The following is a 24,136-nucleotide window of genomic DNA, read 5'->3' as shown; positions in this document are numbered from 1 at the left end:
GACACGCAATTCAAAAGATTAAATGCAGCACATTACGATAAGTGGTGTAAAAAAATCCTCGAGAAAAAGTCTGAGATTATTGTTCAATTTTTTGAGCTATATGCTTTTATTCCCGAGTTTTTTTCCCCTACTGCTTGACCAGTTCATCTTTCTCGAGTAACACAAAAATAACATGAGCTGAAGTCTCCCTTTTTTTTTTTTGCTGTTTTTCTCAATGCCAAAAGAAAAACTTTCAACATAACAATAAAAATGTCATGCCTGCGAGGCCCCTTGAATCTCACCCCATTCGGCACTCCTCTTCTTCACTTTCTCCCTCGATATCTCCTTATATTTATACCCCCTATATGTCGAACCTCTTAACGTTTCCAGACTTCTTGGGGTTGTGGGTCGAATGTTTGGTAAGGATGTTGGGGCCGGGATACAATATTAAAGCTGCTTAAAATCATGATTACATTACATACTTGGCTGCCAATATATGTATTTGTATTTCTATACTGAGGCGATGCATATAAAACATGCTGTGACCATAACAATGGCGACAAGCAGCAACAAAATCGTTAACTATGTGCCATATGATGTGCCAAATGTTGGGAAAAACGCCAAAACAGAATTAAGTAGGAATGAGCAAGTTAATAATTTAAATTGGTTATGCGATATGTAATACCTATTTAATATAGTAGGGAAAATATTCCACTATATAAATTATAATAGATATATAACTAATGCTTTTAAATAACACAATTGTGGAAAACTAAAGAACTTATGACTGATATTAAGAAGTACCAAGCTCGTCTATAGCCATCTCAAAATTGAGAAGTGTTTTGACTTGGTCGTTGGCCGTTGACAGTTTGCTGCTCCTTTTTTCAGCTGTTGTTATCATTCGGCCAAATAAATGAGTTTTCGGCCACAAGGAGAAAAGGCCAGAAGAACCCGCTGAAAGACTGCCATCCGCCGAAGAGGACGAGTAAATCTTGGCCTTTATTGGTTCAGTATTCGCTGGAGTTGGTTGCGCCAGCCGTTCTGCTCTCTATATGTCATCAAAGATATACTTCTCGGGGAATCCATTCATATTTATGTGTGTATGCCCATATACTTATATACTTGTTAGGCGCTTGTTAGCCAAACTTTTTTTTTCGGTCCGCTTAAGTTTGCTGATGCTTCGGCGTTGTTATCGCATTTATTATGCCAATTTTGGCAGAGTTCGCCTTGCTGTTGTTACATAAGAAAGTTAAATTGCGTAGAAATTCAAGTCGCGTCGAGTAACCAGTCCCCATTCCCTTTCCATAGTTTATTTATTTTATGATATGCATGTTGTTGATTTTTATTTTATTAGACCTTCTTGTCATCTGTCCCTTTTTTGAGCTTTTCGGCAAGGGGGTTGCGGCTTGTTATTCTAACCAAAGTGTGGTCAATGAATTTTATTGGTTCGCCTTCGCCAAAATTATATATATTTCCCATTTCATTGTTTCCTAATTAGTGTGCGAGAAGTTTTTAAAATGATATAATTGATAACGTCGTTTAGTTTTATTTCTTATTATATTCTCCCTTTTTTTACTTGCGTGTGTATATATCAATTTTCTGTTTACTCTCTAAAAGATTGAAAATTTTCTTAGCTATCCCTTAGTCCGCTCAAAGGATTTTCGGGATTTAAGGTCTAACCTTTTTTATGGTTTGCAGAACTGGGAAAATTAATTCTGGTTTTGTTTCGCCTTGATTTTGTGATTCTTTATGGGCATCCTAACCGGAAAAAGGAGAAAATATGCTTAGGGTTTCGGCATGTTTTATGTGCGAAATTAATTTAGGCGAGGATTTTGCTTTGGGTTAGTTTGGGATCGCATAGGAAATGAGTTTCGGCTGTGGGCGAGAAATTTTAATTTAGTTTTAGCCCGCTCTGCTTGGGTTCATCGTAGGCTTTTGTCAAGCAGTTTAGTCGCGTAGCTGAAATTCCCTTCTTTCTTTTTTTTTAAGACAACTCATTACTGTGCCATAATTAGCTCTACCTGCGACGGAGGCAACTATGCATGTAATTTACCAGGATAAGCAAATCAGAGGCCCATCTCCAACTCCCTCGTCCTGTCCCTCCGAACAAAAGCAATTAAGACCGACCGACTCTTGTGATGGCGGCTAATCAAACACTGAGAGACATCGAGTTAGGGACATGGCAAACGATTATTCGAAGTGTGCTTCTTTAGTGGAAAATGCTCTCGCCCCGGGGAACTCGAGCCACACTCACACCGACACTCACCCATACACAGACTTGGAAAATTTTGCAATGGGCACACGCAAAATCCTTAATTACATCCGTTTTCTGTCTGCGCGTGTATCCGGCGCAGAGGCCGGGGATTTCACGGTCCTTTCGGAGGGAGTACGAATTCGAGGATAGTATGGATAGACCATAGTTCTGCTGGAAAAACCACAGGGAAAAACACGTGGCCAAGTGAACCGCAGTGCACGGGCGGCAACTTCTCCAGTCACGTTGCAATGTGATGTGGGTATGTGCCGCCACCTCCTTGACTCAACTCAACTCTGCTCTACTCTACTCTGCTCTGCCCTGCTCCTCATCATCATCAATGGCAAGGAGACGGGCACCAGCCAGCACCCTCTTCATCAGGACGAACAATTGCTTTCGGTTGTCAACCAGCTGTCCACAGTTTTTCCTCACTTTTCTTTTTGCCACATTTTTCGCACGTATTGTCCGAGTCCAAAAGCAACGGACATCGCGTTGCGTTCGTCCCACCCTCTACCCTGTATTTGAGTAACTCCCCCCGGTTTTTGTCACCTTACCGCCGGTCATCTGTTATCGTCCCTTCTGGGTTTTTGGGTAAATTTCCTAAGGGTGGCTGCTCGGCTGGATTTCCTTTCACCAAATACTCCCCACTGACTTTGTATGATCAAACTACTTAATTTGCAGCGGCCCGTCGTTATTGCTAAATTAGTCCGCTGGAAGGCTGATGAACTTTCGGTGTCATTTCATAAACTCTTATCAGAAATCGATAGTTAATTGGATTTCAACATAAATTTAATGGGTTTTCTTGGGAAAACGAGGCTTGGTGCCCCTAATGCAGCATACTGATAATAAGGTCCTTTAATTAAAATTAGAAATTTGAGCACAGGGTGCGGAGCACAGGAACATTTCCCAGAAAAACTAAAACAATTTCGGTGGTTGGCCACGTTTTTTGTTATCTTAGTACTTTTCCAAAATACAAAATGCCTTTTTATTTCAGAGTTTATGGTCGGTCTTTCATGATTAAGGCTTCTTAGTTATCTGCTAAGTATACACACTTATCAGACTGCTAAGACCTAAGACCAAATTACAAATAAACGTTAAGCCATTAAGAAATGCTGATGTGCTCTTTTTAAATTTCCATATTTGCATGCAACGTAAATCTAATCAATTATGCAAAATTAAAAACAAAAAAGAGATTAACAAATTGAAGAGTCGATTAATCAATGTCCATAAACTTGCAAAATAATGCAATTGATTAACTAAAAAAAATACAGCTGTAAAAAAACGGGCAATGGCTTTATTTTAAAAGCTTATCATTAAATGCAGCAAAAATTCATCAGTTCATTAATTAAGTTAAGGCAAGGAAAAACTTCCGGTTAAAAAAAAATCAAAAACATAACCGGGAAAACAAACAATGTGAAACCACATAAATTAAGCGGCAAGCAGTGAACCCGACCCCTTTTTGATATGATTTACAGACATGCCCCGGGGCTCCAGACTGACCCACTCCTTGGATCCTTTTAGAATACCCAAACCACAAAGGAATTAGTTAGCTGGAGCCTAAGCCTTCGGGCGGCAAGGGGTTAAGGTGGACCAGTTAATGATTTCATTGGGGATGAGGCGAGAAGGGTCGAATGGAGGATATTATAAAACTGATATCCTCTTAGCTGCCATTTAATTAAATTTAATTTAATTGAATAGATTTTACTGATGCAAGTTATAAGAAGAAATATACATAAAGTATTAAATATTGAATAAATTTATTTCACATTTAAATGTTATACAAACAATTCAACAGTACTAAAATACCCGCTAAGGGCAACGTAGTGGTCCCTAATTAGGCTCTCATTCAAATTCTCAGTGCTAACTTTATTTGGTTTTGTGCACAATATGAGAATGCCAGACAACCGCTGATAATGATGTTAATGTCTGTTAGAATCATTAACCTAATGAATATGATTATGATGATGATTTTGGCCAGGAGCCAAAGGCCCTAACAGGAAATTCCAATTTGTTTTTATTTGCTTCTGCTTTCAGTAAAATCTTCACTTTGAATTTCGAATTTATGCCGGCAAATTATGACGGAAGCTTTTCCGTTGCTTTAAAAAGCTGAATTCCCCTTTTTGCCATATTGATGGACAATTTTCCGTTTGATGAACATTTTGTATGGCTTTTCTTATTTTCCAAGCGTAAATTGGCATAATTTAATGAGATACATACTTATTTTTGCTCTGAGAAAGAAAAAAAATAATTTTTTACCATCACTTCAAGCAATTAAAAAATTTAGATAAATCGTTTTAAAGAAGCCGACATTAAAAAGTGTCTTTGATAAGAATAAAAGATTGTGTTCAGTCTGCAAATAAATTTATTCAAAATGGTAAAGTGCCCCATAAAACCAGTTTCTAGACATATTTTTATAATCTTGTTTATTTATTCAAGCTTCTCAAGAAAATTTGTGTATCATTTTACCACTTAATATTTTCTTCTTAGAGTTATTATTTGTTGACACAAAATAAATCGTATCTTTATAGTAGCTTGCTTTATTTGTTCGCTCTTATGGCTTTAATTTGAGTCATTTATCAGAATATTTTCTCGGTAGCCATCGTGTAAATGTTCTATAGAAATTCCGGTATTTTTGGGGCACTGGTCAGGTTTTTTGGTTTTTTATGCACCTTGGAAACTGATCACCAGTTAGCGCATGTATGCTAATTCCCAGTGGAGTCTGTGCCCAAACCGATCAAGTGACAACCAGTGAACGTTATCGCCCTTCACAGATTTGCGGCTCTCTCAATCTTCGCTTCATACTTACGTATCTCAATCTGCCACTGTATTCGAATTTGTATCTGTATCTGCGCATCGGCAGCAAACAAAGTTCATCGACTTCGACATCATTTTCTGTGACGACACTACTGGCAGTCGAGTGTGAGATTTGGTTGGTGTTGAATTTTACACTTCATTTTTGTTGCCAGCTATGTATGGGAATGATTTTAGCATTTTAATGGTTCAAATGTCCCCTTTTCCTGTTCCCTGGTTCCATGAACTTTGGCCAACAAATCGTTTTACCAAATGCATTCCCACTATAATGTGATATGTGCGCGAAATCGCGGGATGCAAAGTGGGAGCCACCGCCAGGGAGTTTGTCCAACAACATCTTAAACCAAGTAGAACAAATATCATTTACAGTTTTTGACCCACTTTTATTTCAGCTCCTTTTTATGAACCGCCAACGGCGATGACGACAACGTCAGCAACGTATGCATTTCGATACCCAGTGCTTGTGGGGTATATTCCTTTAAGGACCTTAAGGTTTGTGAACGAGTTACTAGAAATTAATGATGTGTTTATAATTCGACAATGTAAATAAGATAGCTATAAGAATATAACAATTTTAAAATGGTTAGAGAATTATATTTAAAAACATTTATTTAATTTGTCCAACTAAACTAATAAAAACAATATTCTTAAAATATATAGTTAAAGTGTTCAAATTATATTATGTTTTTTATAAATGCAAACTTTTTAATAATTATTTTAGCAGGGTACCGCCTAGCCTGGACCGTTTTGAACGCGATTCTCCACTTTGCTCGCCTATGAATATAATAGTAAAAGTGAATGCGATTTTTCGCCCCTTGTCCCCCGACTTCCCCTCGTTGCCAGCGATCTTTATGCATTTATGCTGAGGAGGAAACCAAGTCCTGATGATGGGGAAACGACGTTGCGACGCGGTTTACAACAGTTTTTTGCTGCCTGCCACTGCCGCTGGCTGCTGACGACATTTGGTTGCGGGCTGTCGGCGTGGCTATTAAATTTCAATTATTGTTACATTTTTCACACACCGCACACGCAGAAGTCGCCAAGGAAATGGCAATGGGAAGGCGGCCAACGAGAATGGGAAATGGGAATGGAAGTGGGGGGATTGGAATGGAAATGAAACTGAAACTGAAAATGGAGCAATTTTTATTGATGCCCGGCCGCTTGACAATTGCAATTTATTTAATTTCAAAGTGAGGCACAAAAACACTTTGGGATTGTGACACAAAAAAAAAAAACAACCAGCAGCAATTATCGACGACAGTCCAGGTGCAACAGCAGTTGTTGCGAATTAATTAATCGCCTAAGTGAATCAGATCCACTGAGCACACACCTGTTCAATTAGGGGCGTGGCGGCCAATCAGACGACGATTTCTGCACGCATCCATCAAGCCGATTCCGGTTATCAGAAGCTCAAGGGAAAGGAAAGGCTCTCCTCGTTAACTGATTACTGGCTTAGGGCTGGCAAAGGCAAAGGCAAAGGCAGAACTCAAACACTTCAATGGCATTTTAATTGCGAAACTTTGGCCGACTGCAAAAATGACCACGAAGTGGTGGAGAAAACACAACGAAACTGGCCAACGATTGCCATTCACTTTCAACTGACTTCCGGCTTAGATTGGTTGAGTAAGAATTATTTCAAGAAGTAGCCAACGAACCCTAATCTTCAGTCTAAGAAACCGAAAACGTTAAATAATACATCATTTATAGTTGTATAAACTACTTATATAGGGTGTTTTTTTTAGAGGTATAGAACTTTAAATTGCAATAAAACAACGATGGATTATTCGATTGACATGAATTTTATTGACATGAAAGATAATCTTGTGGCATTACATTTTAAATATGATTTCTGGCATATGACCGCCACGGCTGGCTCGGATGTAGTCCAATCTGGACGTCCAATTTGCAATGACTTTTTCCAATATTTGGCCGTATATCGGCAATAACACGGCGAATGTTGTCTTCCAAATGGTTTAGCGTTTGTGGCTTATCCGCATAGACCAATGACTTTACATAGCCCCACAAAAAGTAGTCTAGCGGTGTTAAATCACAAGATCTTGGAGGCTTATGAAAAATCGGGAACAACAGCAATCTCGTTTTGGGCCCATTCGACGAATCTACGCCTTGCTTGATGATCGTTTGGTTTCAATTCTTGCACGAGTTGGATTTTGTAAGCACGCATGACGAATTGCCAAACCAAACTGAGAATAAATCACTTGACAGCTGTTAAATCGGTCGCCATCTTGAACAGTAATGCCAACTTAAAGTTCTATACCTCTAAAAAAAACACCCGTTATAACTTGTCTATTTTATGACTAAAACTTTATTTTCAAATATATTTGAATTTATAATTTTTCTCATTGCACTTTTGAACCTGCAGCAGCTAGTATAATTGTTCGATTTTTGTATCTTTTGGCCCGATTGAGCGCAAAAAGGTGAAGTCAGCCAAAGGCGCAGAGCGAAAAGCAGTTAGCCTATAAAACGTAGACTGCTATCTGTACAATTGCAGATATATAGCCCGATAGCCGAGTGCACACGGCAGAGTCATAAAAGAAAAACGCTCAGAGAAGCCGAGCTAAACTTGCTGACATTTAGTTTGGACCAGTTGACGCTGCAAGTTGTAGTTGCACTTGTGGTGGCAGTTGCACTTGCAATGGCAGTTGGCGTTCTTCTTCTATATTTATGTAATTTATACCAGCGACCATAGCTCGTTGCTCATCCAAGTCTTGTTTTATGACTTCAAGTCAAAAAATTTAGTGCGGAGAATGGGAAGGAATGCACCATATAGCTCCATATGCTTAAGATGTGCTATTTATGTGAGACATATGAGAAGAGCGCTTAAATTAAACTATTTTACTGCGATAAGTATCGTAAAACCATTGAATAATAATACCCACCAATAAAATCTTGATTTAACAGCACATTTGCATCCATCCTTAGGCACTTTAGAAGCCTGTTTTTTAATAAGATTTAATTTGCATATTGCAAAACATCTTGGTCAGCTTTAACCACAATTTTCGTGATAAGTTTGAAAACTACTTTATAATCCCAATTAATCCCCTAACTAGCTCTCACTCACTTCAACTGCCAAAGACCCAAAATATTTACCCGCAAATGCTGCAATTCTGATGCAATTTATCGTTGGATGCAAATGATGAGCTTACCTGCAATGAAATAGAGTGGAAAAGTGAATTAAAAAAGCAGTCGCATAAAAGAGAGTTTAGAAATGAGGCTAAAACGAAAACAGATGCAAAAACCACCGCAAAAGCAGTGACTGCTTGGCTAATTATGTATCCCAGAAATGCAAGAAAAACTTTTCTCGGCAAAGAAAACTAACTCGCACACAAACACACACACACACACTCTCTCCACTAATTAGGTTGAAAGGGGGCACTTAAGGATTATACGATCTCGACGAAGTAGCTTTTCTTGTGGCTTTTTGCGTTTCGCCAACATGTAATTTAACCAAATATAGATGCATGAATAAATTCAATGGCTACAAAAACCCAGATAATGTCGGCGATGCATGCATAACTAAATACCTAAACCGAACTTGGAATGCTCTATTAAAGACACAATTAAATAATGAATTAATAACGCAGCATTGAAATATATACATATCGCAGTTAATAAATGCTTAGTTAAATTTGAAAATATTTTACCACGGAATTTAACATCTTTGATACTCATAGTGCCCTGAAGTAAGAGTATATTTAGCAACGCACATGAAACGAGGACAACCGAAAAGATTATCATACGGCAAACGACTGCAAGCGGGATTTGGCCGAGAAAGAAAGGCCAAAGACTTGGCCAAACAAAGGCATATTTAAATGTTATTCTGGCCAAACATTTGGAGAGACAGCGTGCCAGTGTGCGAGCCACTGGGGCACTTGCAACTGCAACAGCAGCAATGCAGCAACAACCACGAATAGCTCGCAACTGGCAACTCCTTTTGGGCTGTTAATTTGCCAAACAATTGGCAGATAGCCAGGCCAACGGAGAGACCAAAAGTCGAACCCTCCAGAGCCAAGGAAGCTAACAAGAAAATAACCCAAGCTAGACGCGATGACGACGATGTTGCTGCTGCATTGCAAGCTCAAGATCTTGTTGCATATTTTGGCGTTGCACGTTTTGCTTGTTGCTGTTAGCATTGCGTTTGCCTTTGCTGCTTCACAGCCCGCACAGTAAATATGCCAAAAGCCAGAGCCCGCGAGGCGAAGAAGTTAAAGCGACCCCAGACACAATCATCCAGAGCCCCGGCTCATCCAGCAAGGACTCCACTGCCTCCTCCGCCGTTTAGACCCTTCGCCCTTTTGGCCATAAACGAGTTGCTCCCCAACTCTGGCGGAATAACAAACATTTCAAAAAGCCAGACCCCGACTTCAAAAACTGCAAAACTTGATTTACAAAAACAAGAAGAATGCTCTGCTCAGGCAAACAATAAAAACTGCAGATGCTCTACGACAAGGTAGACACGGCAAATAAGCCGAAACCAAATCGCTGATAAAGTGATTTTGGGAAATATATAATTACATAAGAACAGGATGCGAACAGTCTGAGAAAAATAATTTGGTTTTTTAAATGAAACATATGTTCCTCACATAAAAAATCGCATATTTTGATCTGAATTTATCAAAAATAAATTTCTAAACAGCAAATAAAGATTATAATTTGCAATTACTATTTCATTTAAGACGTACATGGCTGTAATGAAAAATCCATATACCTTTAGTATGAAGCTACGTCCACAATACAAACAATCGACAACTTTAAAGCCGGCGCTCCGTAAAACTGGTTCCACTGTGGCCCCCTTGAAAAAAAGTGACGCCGCCTTAATCCGGCATTCTTTTGGCCAGTTCGTGATTAACTGTTGAGAGGTGGAGGGCCAACAAATCGGCAGGGATTTCGACTGGGGCTCCGAGGAGCCAGAGATCGACAGAGATCGGCAGAGATTCGATGCATGTAACTCAATCGCTGGCTGAGATCATTAGGCTTTTATGTTGCGGTCAGACTGGCCTGTCTCCGGCAGCCTTTTGTGGCTGCTTAAAAGTCGATTTCAAGTTCAGACAATGGGTAGTTGAGAGCCAAGCTGATTGATGCCGCGCATCAAAAGTCGGCAAGAGAGAGCGGAATTGTGGCGCTCTGGATGTTTGAACAAAAGCCATGGCCAAAAAAAAAAACGGCCACTGCCAACTTGGCTAAGTAGTTTGCTGGCGTTTTGGTCATGAACTTTTTCGGGAAGGCCCCCCATACACAAAAATTCCAATTTGATTCCTTTGCCAAAAACTAATGACCACAATTTTCGGGGCGTTCTTCTTCACTGAAAGATTGATTTTTGGTATATGACTTGCATACATACATACATACATATGTATATACGCCTGTATATGTATATTTTCGTGGAGCAAACGCTGAATGAATATGTGTTTCTTGGCTGAGATGAATTTAGCTGGTTTGATTTGATTATTCGCTGACCGACAGACAGCAGCCACGAAATCAATTTGTATTGCCGTCCTTTTTTGAGTTTTGGTGTGCGTGACTTCGAACTGGAGTTGGTATAATATGGCGCAAACTAAAGGAGGAGCTGTGATGCACGCGAATTTCCAGCAGAGGAAGTATAAAACAATCAGCCTCAATAAATATAGCTTTTAAATAAGGCAAGCACGATTTATATCAATAACATTATTACCCGTGTGATGCTTTCAAAGCAATTAACTTTACAAATTTATTTCGGAGTGCCAAATTCAACTCATTATTTAACACCCGGCTTCCAGCTCTGAAAAAAACCAAAGCCAAGTTCGTGGCCGCATTAATCAATGCATGAAAACCAAAACCCCAAAAACAGGAAGTTCAACAAACGAAATTATGTTTTTTTAAACACACACAGAACAGAAAATGATCATAAAATTAAAGCAACACACAAACTGAACCAAAAAACTCATTATGTCATTGCCGAAGGTGAGGTAAGCTCCATGAAAGATAAGGTAATATCCAAACACTATTCGTTTTACTCAGCTGACCAAAAAGTATACTCATCTAGCAAGGGGTTAAAGATAAAGCTACCGAAAACTGTGAAAAGCCATGTAAATCAGCAAAGCGCAACAAACAGGGGGGAAAAAAACAGGAAAACTGAGTGAATTTTCCATTCAGTTAAGTAGATTGAGACCGAGGGTCAACGGACCGGTTCAATTTCGGTTTGGTAACTCTTGCATTTAATTTTCGTCATGTCATGATGCCCAAGAAAATGCTCATCAAGTTTGAATCATCTGAAATTGCTGTCTGGTTTTTTTAATCGTAATTATGCTTAATTATAATGATGCATACAAATTAATGGCACTTCAATAAAACGGAAAAAAGCCACGACAATAACGCATTAAAAGCGGACATACGCAATTTCGCAGAAGAGGAAATAACTTTAAAAGCAGGAGCATCAAAACCCATGGAATTTATGCATAATGTTAAAGAAACAATGGGTGAAGAAATTTAAGTCGAGCATATTTGTACACTTCCAAAATACTTCAATTAATAGAAAAATGTTAACTAAATTAGCATGCTACCCTATCAAAGGTAGGTGCTTCGCAAATTATTTCAGCTATGTATTTAAGAACTTTATATCAAGTGCATACTGTATAGCATAATTAAAAGAGACGACAGTGTCAAAGGACAGCCTCCAAAAAGCCAACAATTATGCCATTTTACCCAGCAACCATCGACTGCAAAGAGGATTCACCCAGCGGATGTATATACACTTTATATACATGTGTATCTATAAAATAGCATGTGCTGTGTCTGCCGAGTTGAAGCTGACAACTCTTTTGACACCGCTGTGGGCGGGGGCGTGCCAAAATGTCACAAAAGTTGCAAAAAGTTTTTTGCCCAGAGGGTTAATGTATTTTTAAGCAGGCCAGCAAAATAAAGATATTTTTTTCGCACTTAAAAATTAACAGTTTTACTACAAAAAATTAAAATAATAATATTGAAAGGAACGAGAAATGATGTTTGAAATTCTTAAAGATACTCTTTTTAAAAGCGTATTCTTTGTCACACAATTTGACTTCCATCAACCTCTTCATTTATTATAATTCGAGCATAAAATGCAAGTCGAGTGCTGATGGCGATGATATCCTCTTTCGCCACTCGCCTTCTTTCACTTCCTGGCATCTTTATGTTCATCGCCTTCCATCAGCGAATAATAACGATTATTATTATAAACGCCTTTTCGAAAATGTTTGTCCTGACTTGTCGCATTATTGTCAATAATTCGATTCGCACAATGTGCTGCGAACACTCTGCGATTTTTACGATGCTATCAATGTCCGCATTAAAGTGTAGTTAAAATGCATCTCAGTGGTTGCTGCATTATGGACACTCCATTGGGTGCCACCAAATGTCAAAGACGAACCATAAAAATTTTTATATTCTTTAGCATACTTTGAGTAAAATCCAATTAGCTTTTAAATATTTTGGTTTGGTATTAGGTTTCTTGACGGCCTTTAAGATTTTTATTAGCCAAAGCGGTTTCACCGAAGGTTGTATATTTATTGAATGCATTACAGCATACACAGAAAATAGTTATACAAAATTATTTACAGTTATTTAATAACTCATGTAGTCTAACTAAATAATTTATGAAGCCTAACTAAATAATTTATGAAGCCTAACTAAATAATTTATGAAACCTAACTCAAATAACAAGTTGTTGAACAAACCGAATTTTCTAAATTACAGCTGACAGGTTAATTTTTTAAAATACCAACCCGAATAAAACTCAAACATCCTCACATTTGAAATCACCTCATTTCGGAGCGAAAAACATCTGTTAAGCGGCTGCCAATCACTGTGTGAAGTCTTTTTCCTATTTCCTTTCCGCTGGCCCAAATTATATTCAATATTTCAACTATTTTTAACGACCCCACACCGCCAAAGCCAAAAAAAAAAGCGATTTGTCTTGTCCATCGGGATTGACGGCTTCCAGAAGTTTACACCCAAAACGACCCCCTGAATACGTGAGGAAAAACCGACTAAGTTGGAAAAATCTGGCTCCTTAGAAACTGCCGACAATCTACCGAAATGGGCATTTTTCAAGTTTATTACGCGGGCATTCATCAATTGCAACACGAAATGAAAATGCACTTCAAGTATTTTCAACCAAAAAATGCCTTAACAATAAAGCTACACAAAAAACGAAAACAGAGGAAAAACTAAATAGAAATCAAAGTTGAACGGCAAACAAAAAGGGTGGTGGTAGGTAGGTGGTCGATTCAAGTGGTTTTTCGATAATATTGCAAATGGTGAGTGGTTTGCTCGGACGGTGGGTTCCAGCAAAGAATTCTGATTGTGAGCAACAAAATAAATGTAAACAAACCGCACTGAAAAAAACTACAACAAAACATACACAAACACACACACACACAAAAGGAAGCTGGCTAAGAACAATGTCATGCAATCAACTTTAGACCAAGAGCAGCCAGCCAACAATAAAAAATAAAATACAGCCAACGAGCAGAAGAACTGAGCTGCAATCAGAAAACTAAAGCCATCGGAAGAGCAACAGGAGAAACAAAAACAATAATGAACATTTTGTTTTTGTTTTTATGTGAGTGCTTTGCTGCTTTTCCGAGCTTGCAAGGTGAACAATTTTACAGTTTTCCCTCACGCTTTTCCCGCATTTCATTTTCATAGTTCTGTAGATTCTAGCTGGTGCTCTTCAGGTGCTCGGCAGATGAGAGATTAATGCGTATTATCAGCTCGTTCGCTCTGACCTGCTCGTTCTGATTGCGATTGTTCAAGGCAACCGAAAGCCACTGCAATATGTCGATTGAATTTCAGCTTTGTGGTTTTTATCGACGCAAATTGTTGCGAACAAGTTTCAGGGTTAAGTTGATTGCATGATTGTAGCCGGCGGAGCAAACAACTCGGAAGCGAAGTGTGTTTTAAAGGTGTACTCGTAGTTCAGTGAATTAGAAATCCCTTAATTTAGCACTACAAATAGACATGGATGTGCGAAATCCAAAACCATTAGCAGAAATGGTCGGCTTATAAAAAATTAACCAAGTTTCATTGCCAAGTTGGGTTTGGAAAGTTTTCAAGTATTTTTTATTTATGGAACTTCAGTTTCTACCGAAACCGCACTATAAATAATAGAAAATGAAAATGCAGTGCGATTGCTTAATAAATTTATTCAGCTTTACCGTGATGAATGTTAAGCTTATAAAAAAGTAAATAGCACTATTGTTTTTCACGGCACATATTGGATAAATTTATTAGTAAAATAAAAACCAGTTCGTTTGAAAAATAATAATAAGTTTGTGAGTTCAAGGCTGAAAGCGTTCTCTGGGTTTTTGCTTTCCAATTTTCGCTCTATTTTAAATCAAGTTTCATTAGCACTACAATTTTTTTGCACTGATTTCCTGTCTTTGGCAGTGCTTCTCTAATTGAAAATACGAGTAACTGCGTCTGAAACTTTTGTGGGTTATTGGTTGGGGTACTGAGTTAAATCCATAAATTTGCTGGCTGTGCAATTTATATCGCCTCGCATGGAACATCCCCATCTCACTTCGACGCGAACGCCTTTGTTTTTTTTGCTGGGTCAAGGTTGACAGAGCGCTGCGATATATGCTTTTATGCTTTTTTTGTACTTTTTATTTATAAAGCAGTGAGCTTCCCAACTTGGCAAAAAGAGCCAAAAAATTTACAGAGCAGCAAATATTAACTATGACATTTATGACACACTTCTCTACGGGCTTTCTTACAAGACAACGACAACGAACAGCGAACAACAAATACGGCGGGAGACAACAAACAACAATTTATTGTCACGTGCCAAAAAGTACAAACACACACACACACACACACAAAAACCCACACTTATACACTCAAAAAATTGTATAACTTTGGCAAACAAGAAAAGTAAGTGAAAAACGAGCGAGAGAGCGGAAAATGAACGGGGAAAATAGCTTAGACAACATCAACTTCTTGCCAACTCTGCACGGAGTTTTCCCAGATATTATATATCCACCTCTCTCTCTCTCTCTGTCGCATTCTCTGTCCCACTCGCTGCCACCAAGAAATGCCATAAATTTTGTGATTTCCCATAAATTTTCGTCTCGGCATCTCGTTTCTACTCCCCATATTCTTTGCATTGTTCATATTTGCATATGAAATCATGTGTTAAAATGCAGAAGCTTTTTGAATATATTTTCGTGTGCAACATTTCTTCGACATTGAAGAAAGTGGACGGGGAGATAAGGGGGCAGAGTTGGGAATACTGACTTTGTTGGTAAACAAACATATAAACAGTTTTCCTTGTTCATATTTCTAGCGTATTTTGTTAGCAAATGTCAACTTGGTTGACTGCACAGAATGCATCGATAGTTTTGCCTGATTCTCGAGCTTTTTGCATTTTTATCCCAAAGATTTTTGTATTATCGCAAAATATCCTGAGCATAAAAAGGAGTTTTGGATCATAAAACGAGTAAACGTGATTTTTGGTGACTTTTTTTTACTTTTACCACTAGTAATATACTTGATTTTTGCGAAAATAAATATAAGTTAGAACTATATTTCTTTTTTTTTTGTTGGTAAGTGAACATTTATATTCACCCCCTAAAGGTAACTAATATAATCAGAGGAAGAACCAACGAAGAATTGCTCAAGAAAAAGAAATAAGATCACGAGTGACCATTGAACCAGAAGAAACGCAAAATTTGCAATATCCGGTGGATTTGACTTAAAGTATTTTTGTATCTTTTTTGTGGTGTCTACTCCAGGAACTACCCAAACGAAAAACAAAAGAAATTTCTGCTGAGTCAAAGTGCAAAATAAAGAGTTCAGCTCGTTTCAATTGCTCAAATCTAGCCTTTTGTCTTCATCGCCTCGTTCATTTAGCAAAAAAAAAGGAAAAAAAACTGGCAAATAGTGTTGACACTTGAGATTTTCTGTCATAATATCTAGAAATTTGATTTTTATAATAATAAAGCTTTTTTCTGAAAGTTCGTAAACTAAATAGCTGCAAAAACGCAAAAATGTATATAAATGAAAATTTTTTGGCTTGTTTCTAAAATGGTATAAATTGTTTAGAATCGAGGTTTTGAAACTTGAGGTGTGGTTTTAAAGATCCGACCACTCTGGCCTTCTATGTACGTCGGCAGTTTCTAAGAGAGTTAACCTAACTAGTTGGTTCCGCTTTTGTTTGGTTTTTGCCTTCCTTTTTTTTTTTGGCCGGCGACATCGCGGGAAATTCAAACTGAACCGAATAAACAAAGGATGGGGGTGGGGGTGCGAGGCAGGCAGATCGAGGGAAAGTGGGAAAAACGCTGAGACGGAGTCGCGTCAAACGCTTTTCCGCCTTCTCAGCTATGCGTGGCACGTTGCCGCGCGTTCAAATTGCTGAGAAAGGTGAGAAAATTCGAGGGAACTAAACTGGAGATTGCACGACCAAAGCAATCCAGACCAGAGAGGAAAACCGATTTTCCTTCTGCGCTTGAGTGCCGTCATTTTTCGGCTACGCAGCGTTTAAGACGAGGATGTGAAAACCCCGGACTTGTGAAAGCCGTCGGTGTGAAATGGTGGGCTGGTGGGCAGGTGGATAGGTTTTCCAAATGAATTGGCTGTGTCGAAAGAAGTTAACCTAATGGCTGACTAGCTGCTTTGCATAAATTTTTTCCTCGAATTTCCAATTAAGTTAGCAATTTTCCAATTTTCCAGCGGCCAAAGTCGAAAATTTTCAATGACCTCTGATTAGAGCTGTTTATCTTATCGCCTGTTTATATTTACTGTATTCTAAAAATAGGTGCAAAGTTGATTTTGGGCAAAACGTAAAATCAAACATTTTGCTATTTATCAGCTGAAATTGAAAATTTATGCATAAATAAAAGTTGTTCCGAAACTGGTTTCTCCGACACATCTGTCTTATTAAAAGAACCATTTTCCTAAAATATACAAATCAAGTATAGAGAATATATTGCATGTATTAATTCATCTGGAGCGTTGAGACGTAGGCACTTTTCAAAGTAAATTCAGTTCCACGAATATAGTGCCAAAATAACGATTTGCTGATTTATTCGCTATATCTGCCGCACCTTTCGTTGCTTTTCTTTGTTGCTACTTGGACACGCGCCAAAATACTTTGCCCAAGGCAGTCAGTCGGTCGTTCGGATGGATAGGTGCTGCCCAGCCATCCATCCCAGATTCTATATCCTCAACATATATCCATTTATATGTACATACATACATATGTCCCAACTCGAGGTGGGCTCACTTTCGCCATTCTGGTTCGGCGAAAGAAAAACAAACATGGCTCAGTGCTCCCGCCCCAAAGAAATGATGAAAGCTGAAGAGCGAAGAACGAAGAATGAAGAACGAAGAATGCCGTAGAATGAACAATTCTTTGTTACTCCCCTTGTCTTCGTGGATCGAGTGAGTCACCCTAATGGGAAGAAACGCATGAGTGCGACTTGCCGCGATTGTTTGCGGTTTTTTGATGAGTGTGCTAAAATAAAACGCTCACTTTTTACATATATATATATTTATGTACATGTGTCCCTTTTTGGGACTAAAAATAATGCAATTGTAATACACAAACACGTAATGGATGTGTTCTTTAAAGAAATTCGTTACCAAGCAAAAGCACAAATCAGCTAACAAACTTCAATCACATTTTTCCAACACCTGTGTTCAAAAGTGCCGAAAAAAGCTGCCCAAAAATAGAACCGCAAAGTAAGGGAATAATTACATTTTTAAACAGACTTACGCCAAACACCAGAGATCGAAATCGAGTGAAACGAAGCTAATACAAAGCAATTTATATGTACATATGTGCACAAACAGACAAATGGAAATATTTGCCATATGCCAACAGAAGAACAATACTAATTGGGTTTGATGTGTGAGCGTGGAAATGAGCAGAGCAAAAACAGACATCAAACCGACAAAAATTCACACGCCTCCACACGGCGAACAAAAACGAGAATCTTTTTGGGGGGAGCAAATGGAAGATTGGAGGGATAGGGGGTTTAGGGGGTTTGGAATAATAAAAGGAAAAAATATCCAAGAGCAACGCACGTTGCAAAAATGCTTTCTGCTTTCTTTTTCAAAATCATTGCTGTTTGCACAAGTTCTTGTTCCGTTTCTTTCACCCCCGTAGATGCGTAATTTGTTTCAGGTTTTAATTAGTGCCGAACTTTGGCAAGAGAATTTATGGGGGAGGTGCGATTTGGATTTGGATTGGGATTGGAATCACCTTCGGGCGATGGTGTTGTTTATTTACCCAAGTAAATGCAAATGAATTATTTCGATTTGTTTTGCTGGCTGCTTATTGTTGTTTTTATTGGGCAAGTGCATCTCGCACTAGAAATCGAATTGAGAAACCCCGACGGCCTCGAAAATTCAGCGAAATTTCCAATTCGCATGAATCTCTTTTTTTAAACAAACTAAGGATTAACCACACTTATGATTAATAAAATGTATCATTTGCAATATGAATGTAATTATTACTTTAAAAAGTAATACTTTCACTGAAAATAAGAAGTACTTAATTTATGCTTATTTATACAGGAAATTACAAGCAATTCTTTTTAAATTTGTTTAGTCTAAATTGCTTGCTGCAACTTTGTGATGATTCATTTTTACAACTTTCTCGCACTTTCGAGAGCAAACTTACAATAATGAATAATAAATAGAAAAAGAATATGAGCGTAAGTGCTACAAGTACTACAATATTTGGGATTTCAAGCAATAAATTATAAATCTGATTTTCTTAAAACATTCTAACATGACTCGCCTAACAAAACGTACTGTTGAAAAACCTGTTCTAAGCTAAACTACTTAAAAACCTTTTAAAACTTTTTGGCAATTAACAAAAGTTGAACAGTCTGGGCAAAAATTAAACTTTTAAATAAATCGAAAGGCCAATAAATTATAAATCCGAGAGCAAAACTTATTTTTAATGGGAGAGAGGGAGACACAAACAAATAAAACATAATTGGGAGGGGCAACAACAACACACGGACATTAGAAAGATGAGCGCGAAGAAGAAAATGCGATTAGACGGCACGGGAGCGCAAAGAATAGAAAAACTAAAAGTAAACTAAACGGCAACCTGTGCAGAGAACCAGAGCGAGATAGCTGCACAAACCGGTATCGCAACAACAATTGAACCGCAAAGAAAACGCGAAGAAGACACACACACAGACTATAAGAAAATAATGTTAGCCTCTAAAACAAAAACAGAACGAAATGAAACGAAACGAAATCACAAAGATAATGATTGACAAAGCAACAATGTAAAACTGCAACCAGGACAGAGCAAAAAGGAGAGAGCGGTAAAAAAAGAGACGAATCTGCGGCACAAAAGAGAAGCCGAGTACATGCAACAAGCTGCAATTCCCCAAAAAAAAATAACAACAACAAACCAGACCGCACGGCTATTTTTGTCATTAGATTAAATATTTAAGATATTTTCGCACCTATTTTCGCACAGTTTCACCCACATTCGCCAAAACCAATTTATTTATAAACAAAGTAAGTGCTAGCTCACCTGATGACTGGAAAATAGGCGCCTGTAACTTTGGATTGTATGGAAAATCTCAATTTAAATTTGTTGTTGGCTGTTGCTGCTACTGCTTATGTTGTTGTTGAATTTCACGCGAAAGCAGGCAAAACAACAACATAAAATCACAAACACTTGCACGCACATACGTCACACACACCCGCACACACACACGGGACGCACACACACTTGGACAGCTGAGACATAAACACACGGAGAGCAAATCGCAGCGAGAATGGGAGAGAGAAAGAGACGGAGAGCGATAACAAATTTGTTTTCTGGTTTTTCTTCACGATTTTATTTCACGCAATTCGAATGGCTAACCATATTTTAATTCCGATTTAATTCGCCCCAATCACTGCGTGTGCCGTGCGCTTGCTAATTTTCAATTTTTCAACGCAGTACACCGCCCGTTTTGCTGCTGTTCTGGCAATCGTCTCTCTCCTGGCTAAAAACATATGATTTCGGTTGACAGAATCACGATAAAAACACATAAATGCGAACAGGGCGCGCGCAACAACCTCCCACGACAATCTCTCGCTTCGGAATTTGGAACGAAACTGACACTTTTGCAGCGAAACGCGCTTAAATACCCGACTAGAGATGGGAGCGCACCGCGAACCGGTTCGATAGTTCGTGAGCGAACAGCCTTCGCACATTGGGGCAAAAGCGTGAGAGGTGTACAATCGAACAAAGCAGTAAACACATATTAAGTGTTTTTGTTTAATAAGTCGTAAGACATAAACTTTGAAATTAGTCTGCAATTCGGCAGGAATTCAAACTGTGCGCAATTAATAATTTTTAAAGTAACTCCAAATTACTATTATTAAATCTGCATATTTAATTTACTTATTTCAGATTTTGCCTTAAATATTGTATAGAATAACTATTAAAACTGCTCATTTAACTATGAAGATTATTAACAAATTCAAAATTTAATATATTTGATTTATGACCACCTTATTGCATATTGCGTGCGTCACCTTACATTTTGCGTGCGTCACCTTACATTTTGCTACCCTGCTGCATCAGCTGTTCGTGTTGTTCGGCGAAGAATGGATTTGACGCTGGACAAAAAGCTGCAGGGATTCCAGTTGGTGGCCCAGGAAAAGGTGAAATAGTGCGTCAGAAGAGGAAAACTACTAACTATCTGTAATTCAACTGCAGCTTTGTTCCATACTATGTTCGATACCTGGGAAAAAGGAGTTGATTTTGGAGCCCGACTTGATAAAGCCACTGGAACATGTTGTCACTGCCTCCTGGTTGAAGTAGGTGTTTAATTCATATTTTATATACATATACGACTTATATATACCCCTTAACAGACTGAAGGGCATTCAAAGGATCTACAAACATGATGCCGTACAACCTTTACCCCGATCCGCGGATCAGGTGCACATCTACATGATCCGCAGCGTTTTGGGCACATTTCAGACTCTACTCAAGCAACTGCAACCAGTGGCCTTGGAGGAAATGCCGGACATAGCCATGAAGATGTACCACATAGTCTGTGTGCCCAGTTGCTACTCCTATTTCCAAACGCTGCTGGAACAAGCTGGTCTCTACGGACTGGTGCAACTGCATCACTTCAACTGGGACTTTATCTACTTTGATCAGGGAGTTCTTAGCTTGGAGCTGCCCAATGTAAGTAGATGCACCTTTAACAGTCACAAAGAGGTTTCTATATTGGACATCCTTATTATTCAGTTGTACGAGTGCCTCTACCTCCAGAGAAACACGTCTCCATTGCCTTCGGTGGCCCAGAGCCTGCGATTGCTTCAGATGATTTGCGGGCAACCGTCTTTGATTCTCAGCTTTGGTAATCACTCGTCGCAGCTAATGCAAATGTTGAAGACTCTCGGCAAACTCCCGGCACCCACAAATCCTCCGGACTATGGCGGCTGGCTGGTTATCGATCGGGATAAGGATTACCCCGCCAGCTTGCTCACTCCGGCCATTTATGCAGGTCTTCTTTCAGAAGTTTTCGAGCAACGTTCCGGCGAGATTCTGGTAGACAATTCCAAGAACAAGATCAGCAGCCAGCGTGTTGAATTGCTCCAGGGAAAGAAGCCCAAGACAGGCGTAAACCCAGCCAGCAAGCCCTGTTCCATTCGTCTTAACTCCACCTCCGATGAGATCTACGGCGATAATCGCTACAAGCGGTTCGCACAGGTCAGCAGTTTGATTCACGCACAAGTTAAAGCTCTGGGATTGGAACTGCAGAAACTCAATGACATGCAGCTGGACGAGATGCACGACTATGTGGCCAGAAAGCTGCCCAAACTAACAGAGCTCAAAAGCAAAGTCCTCAGGCATCTGAATGCCAGCGAGATTGTGATCCAAATGATGGGAAACTTCAGGAAGCTGCAAACCCTGGAGGAGGACATACTTAACAACGATTCAAGGAAGCGATTGCTGAGCGAGATCGACGAGCTGTTGACCACAGACGGACAGAGATTTAACACTCTGCGACTGCTGTGCCTATTGCATCACTGCGTTGGCGTGGCGCCCGAGGAGCTGCAGATATTTGCGAGGAACTACTGCAATCTGTTTGGACACCAGGAACTGGGTGTGTTCCAGCAGCTGTCGCAGGCGGGCTTATTGCCACCAATTGTGGCGGAGAAGAAGGCGCCAACCAAGCTGCTCTCAAATCTACCTCTGCCCAAGTTCCAGCAAACCGAGTTCCAGGCGAATGCTAATCGGCTAAAGCTGCTCACCTCCAGCGGAGATGGTCAGGATGGAGGTTCCTCGTCCAGAAGCCAAGCTAGTGGCTTGCAGTCGTGTCCAAGTTTTGTGTTCAACGGCACCTACATCCCATTGGCGGCGCAGCTCTGCTCCATTTTGCTGAAAACCAATAGTGCCGAGGAGTTGTCCTCGAAGCTGGGCATGATTGAAGGGCTGCAGCTTCATCTGGACAGCGGCAGAACCACGCCCAAGGCCTTTGCCAGCCAACTGAAGGCAAACGGAGTTGCAGATCACGATGTTTTCCCCCTGCGTCTCAGGAATCTCTTTGTTTTTATTGTGGGCGGAGCCAGTTATGCGGAAATCGCCGCCTGCGATTTTGTGGCGAAGCTAACAGGTGCCCAAATAACCGTGGCATCCGACTCCCTAATGGCGGGCAGCGATTTGATCGCCACCGCCTTTAACCACTGACCATGAAGTAACTAAGAATCTGTGTATCAAATGTTTTATATATATTTTTATACCAGCAATGATGACAAAGCTAGTGATTAACAATTTTTGAAATTTACAACTTAAACAATGCTCTTGTTTCGAATAAATATTTCTTAAAAGCGACACCATCTGGTTACTTATCACCACCGGCTCTGGTCATTCCAGGCACTCGGTAGAGCAGCTCTCCGTCGTCGTCATAGTAGGCATCCTCCACCCGGTAAGTGGCTCCTTCGCGATGCAGTTTTCGGGGTATAACGATGCGTGTTTTCACCTGGGTTATTTCATACTTGCGCTGATCCGCGGCACTGATCACAATCTCGCTACTCGCAAACTTGGGCACGAAGCTGGGCAGGAATCCGGTGCCACTGGGATTCTCGATGGGTCGCTTCAGTTCCTCTGGAACGGTGGGCACAGACTTAACTAGCTGCAGCTCTTTAAGCTCCTGCAGGCGCATCTTCTTTTTATTACGGATTTTATCGAGCAAATAGGTTTCATCTTCGGCAGCAGAGGGTTGTGCCACATAGCCGGATGGGATTTGTGGTGGAGGCGTCTCTTCTGGGGTGGAACTACTGCTGCCCAGCAGCTTGCGAAATTCGTTGACTTGCGGAGTGGGTAACTGTGATTTTGTGGGCCAATCCTGCGTCTTTAGTTCCCGCAGATCCTGTCGCCTTCGCTCGGCGAACTTTTGCAGATGCTGGAGGAGAGCAGGTGGGATACTGAAGTCACCCTTTCCCGTCTTTAAAAGCTTCCAGTTTTTAATAACAGTTTCATCGTGGGAGCGTATCCTTTGCACACTTCTTGGTCGCCACTTGGCCCTCAGAATTTTCTCCACAATGTCCGGAGTGGCGGGAAAACTTTCGGCCAAACGCTCCTCGCTCCATTCCTCGGGATCTCGCTCGTGTAGCAGGCGCATCTGCTCTTTTTCGGCATGGAGCAAGAGGTTGGGCAACTTGGCGTCCCGGAAATACTTGTGCTTTATCATAAACTGACGGATGCGATCGCGGTGCTGCTGCTGTTCCTTCTCGTATTGGCGGTGCGTCTTCTGCACGTCCATGAAATCCGACTCCAGGTCGGCGTAATCCTCGCTAGCTTCGCCGCTCTTTGCTGGATGCTCCTGCAGCTGCTCCAGCTGGTATCCCAGTCCGGGATTGGCGCGACGTGGAACTCTGGCCAACAGACAGGAGCGAGCGGTGTGCAGGCCGCGTTGCATCATTCGGGCAGTCATCTTGGTGCACAATTTGTAGTCATTTAGTTTTGAAACTTTTTGTTTACATAAACAGCCGCATGCAAGCCGCGATTGTGACTATCGATAGATGTCCGTTTATCGTAGACTATCATTTATTATCGATAAGATTTCACTTTATCATTTTGCA

At 39.9% G+C, this 24,136-nt stretch overlaps 3 protein-coding genes across 7 annotated transcripts in view; 1 reads left to right on the top strand and 2 right to left on the bottom strand.

Annotated features, from left to right (window-relative positions):
* LOC120453524 (furin-like protease 1, isoforms 1/1-X/2) overlaps nt 1-20,223 on the bottom strand; it is a 133,029-nt gene extending 112,806 nt beyond the window's left edge. For 2 of the 5 annotated variants that reach the window (XM_039638273.2, XM_039638272.2), the window contains exon 1: nt 19,578-20,222. The gene's annotated coding sequence lies outside the window, so the exon portion shown is untranslated. Of the gene's footprint in view, nt 1-19,577 lie in introns of all 5 variants that reach the window. The other 3 variants (XM_039638275.2, XM_039638276.2, XM_039638277.2) reach the window with 3 other exon arrangements.
* Nucleotides 20,224-20,520: 297 nt separating this feature from the next.
* On the top strand, nt 20,521-22,886 carry LOC120453528 (vacuolar protein sorting-associated protein 33B). Its single transcript, XM_039638279.1, has 4 exons — nt 20,521-20,701; nt 20,757-20,857; nt 20,915-21,233; nt 21,297-22,886. The coding sequence occupies exons 1-4, from the start codon at nt 20,645-20,647 to the stop codon at nt 22,740-22,742; spliced, it is 1,923 nt and encodes a 640-aa protein (XP_039494213.1). The 5' UTR covers nt 20,521-20,644; the 3' UTR covers nt 22,743-22,886.
* LOC120453531 lies at nt 22,763-24,076 on the bottom strand. Its single transcript, XM_039638283.2, has one exon. The coding sequence runs from the start codon at nt 23,986-23,988 to the stop codon at nt 22,897-22,899; it is 1,092 nt and encodes a 363-aa protein (XP_039494217.1). The 5' UTR covers nt 23,989-24,076; the 3' UTR covers nt 22,763-22,896.
* Between the last annotated feature and the right edge of the window lie 60 nt (nt 24,077-24,136).

Source organism: Drosophila santomea, chromosome 3R, assembly GCF_016746245.2.
Source record: "Drosophila santomea strain STO CAGO 1482 chromosome 3R, Prin_Dsan_1.1, whole genome shotgun sequence".
NCBI classification, from domain to species: Eukaryota; Metazoa; Arthropoda; class Insecta; order Diptera; family Drosophilidae; genus Drosophila; species Drosophila santomea.
Note: the sequence above shows the minus strand (reverse complement) of the source record. Positions and strands in the feature narration are given on the sequence as shown.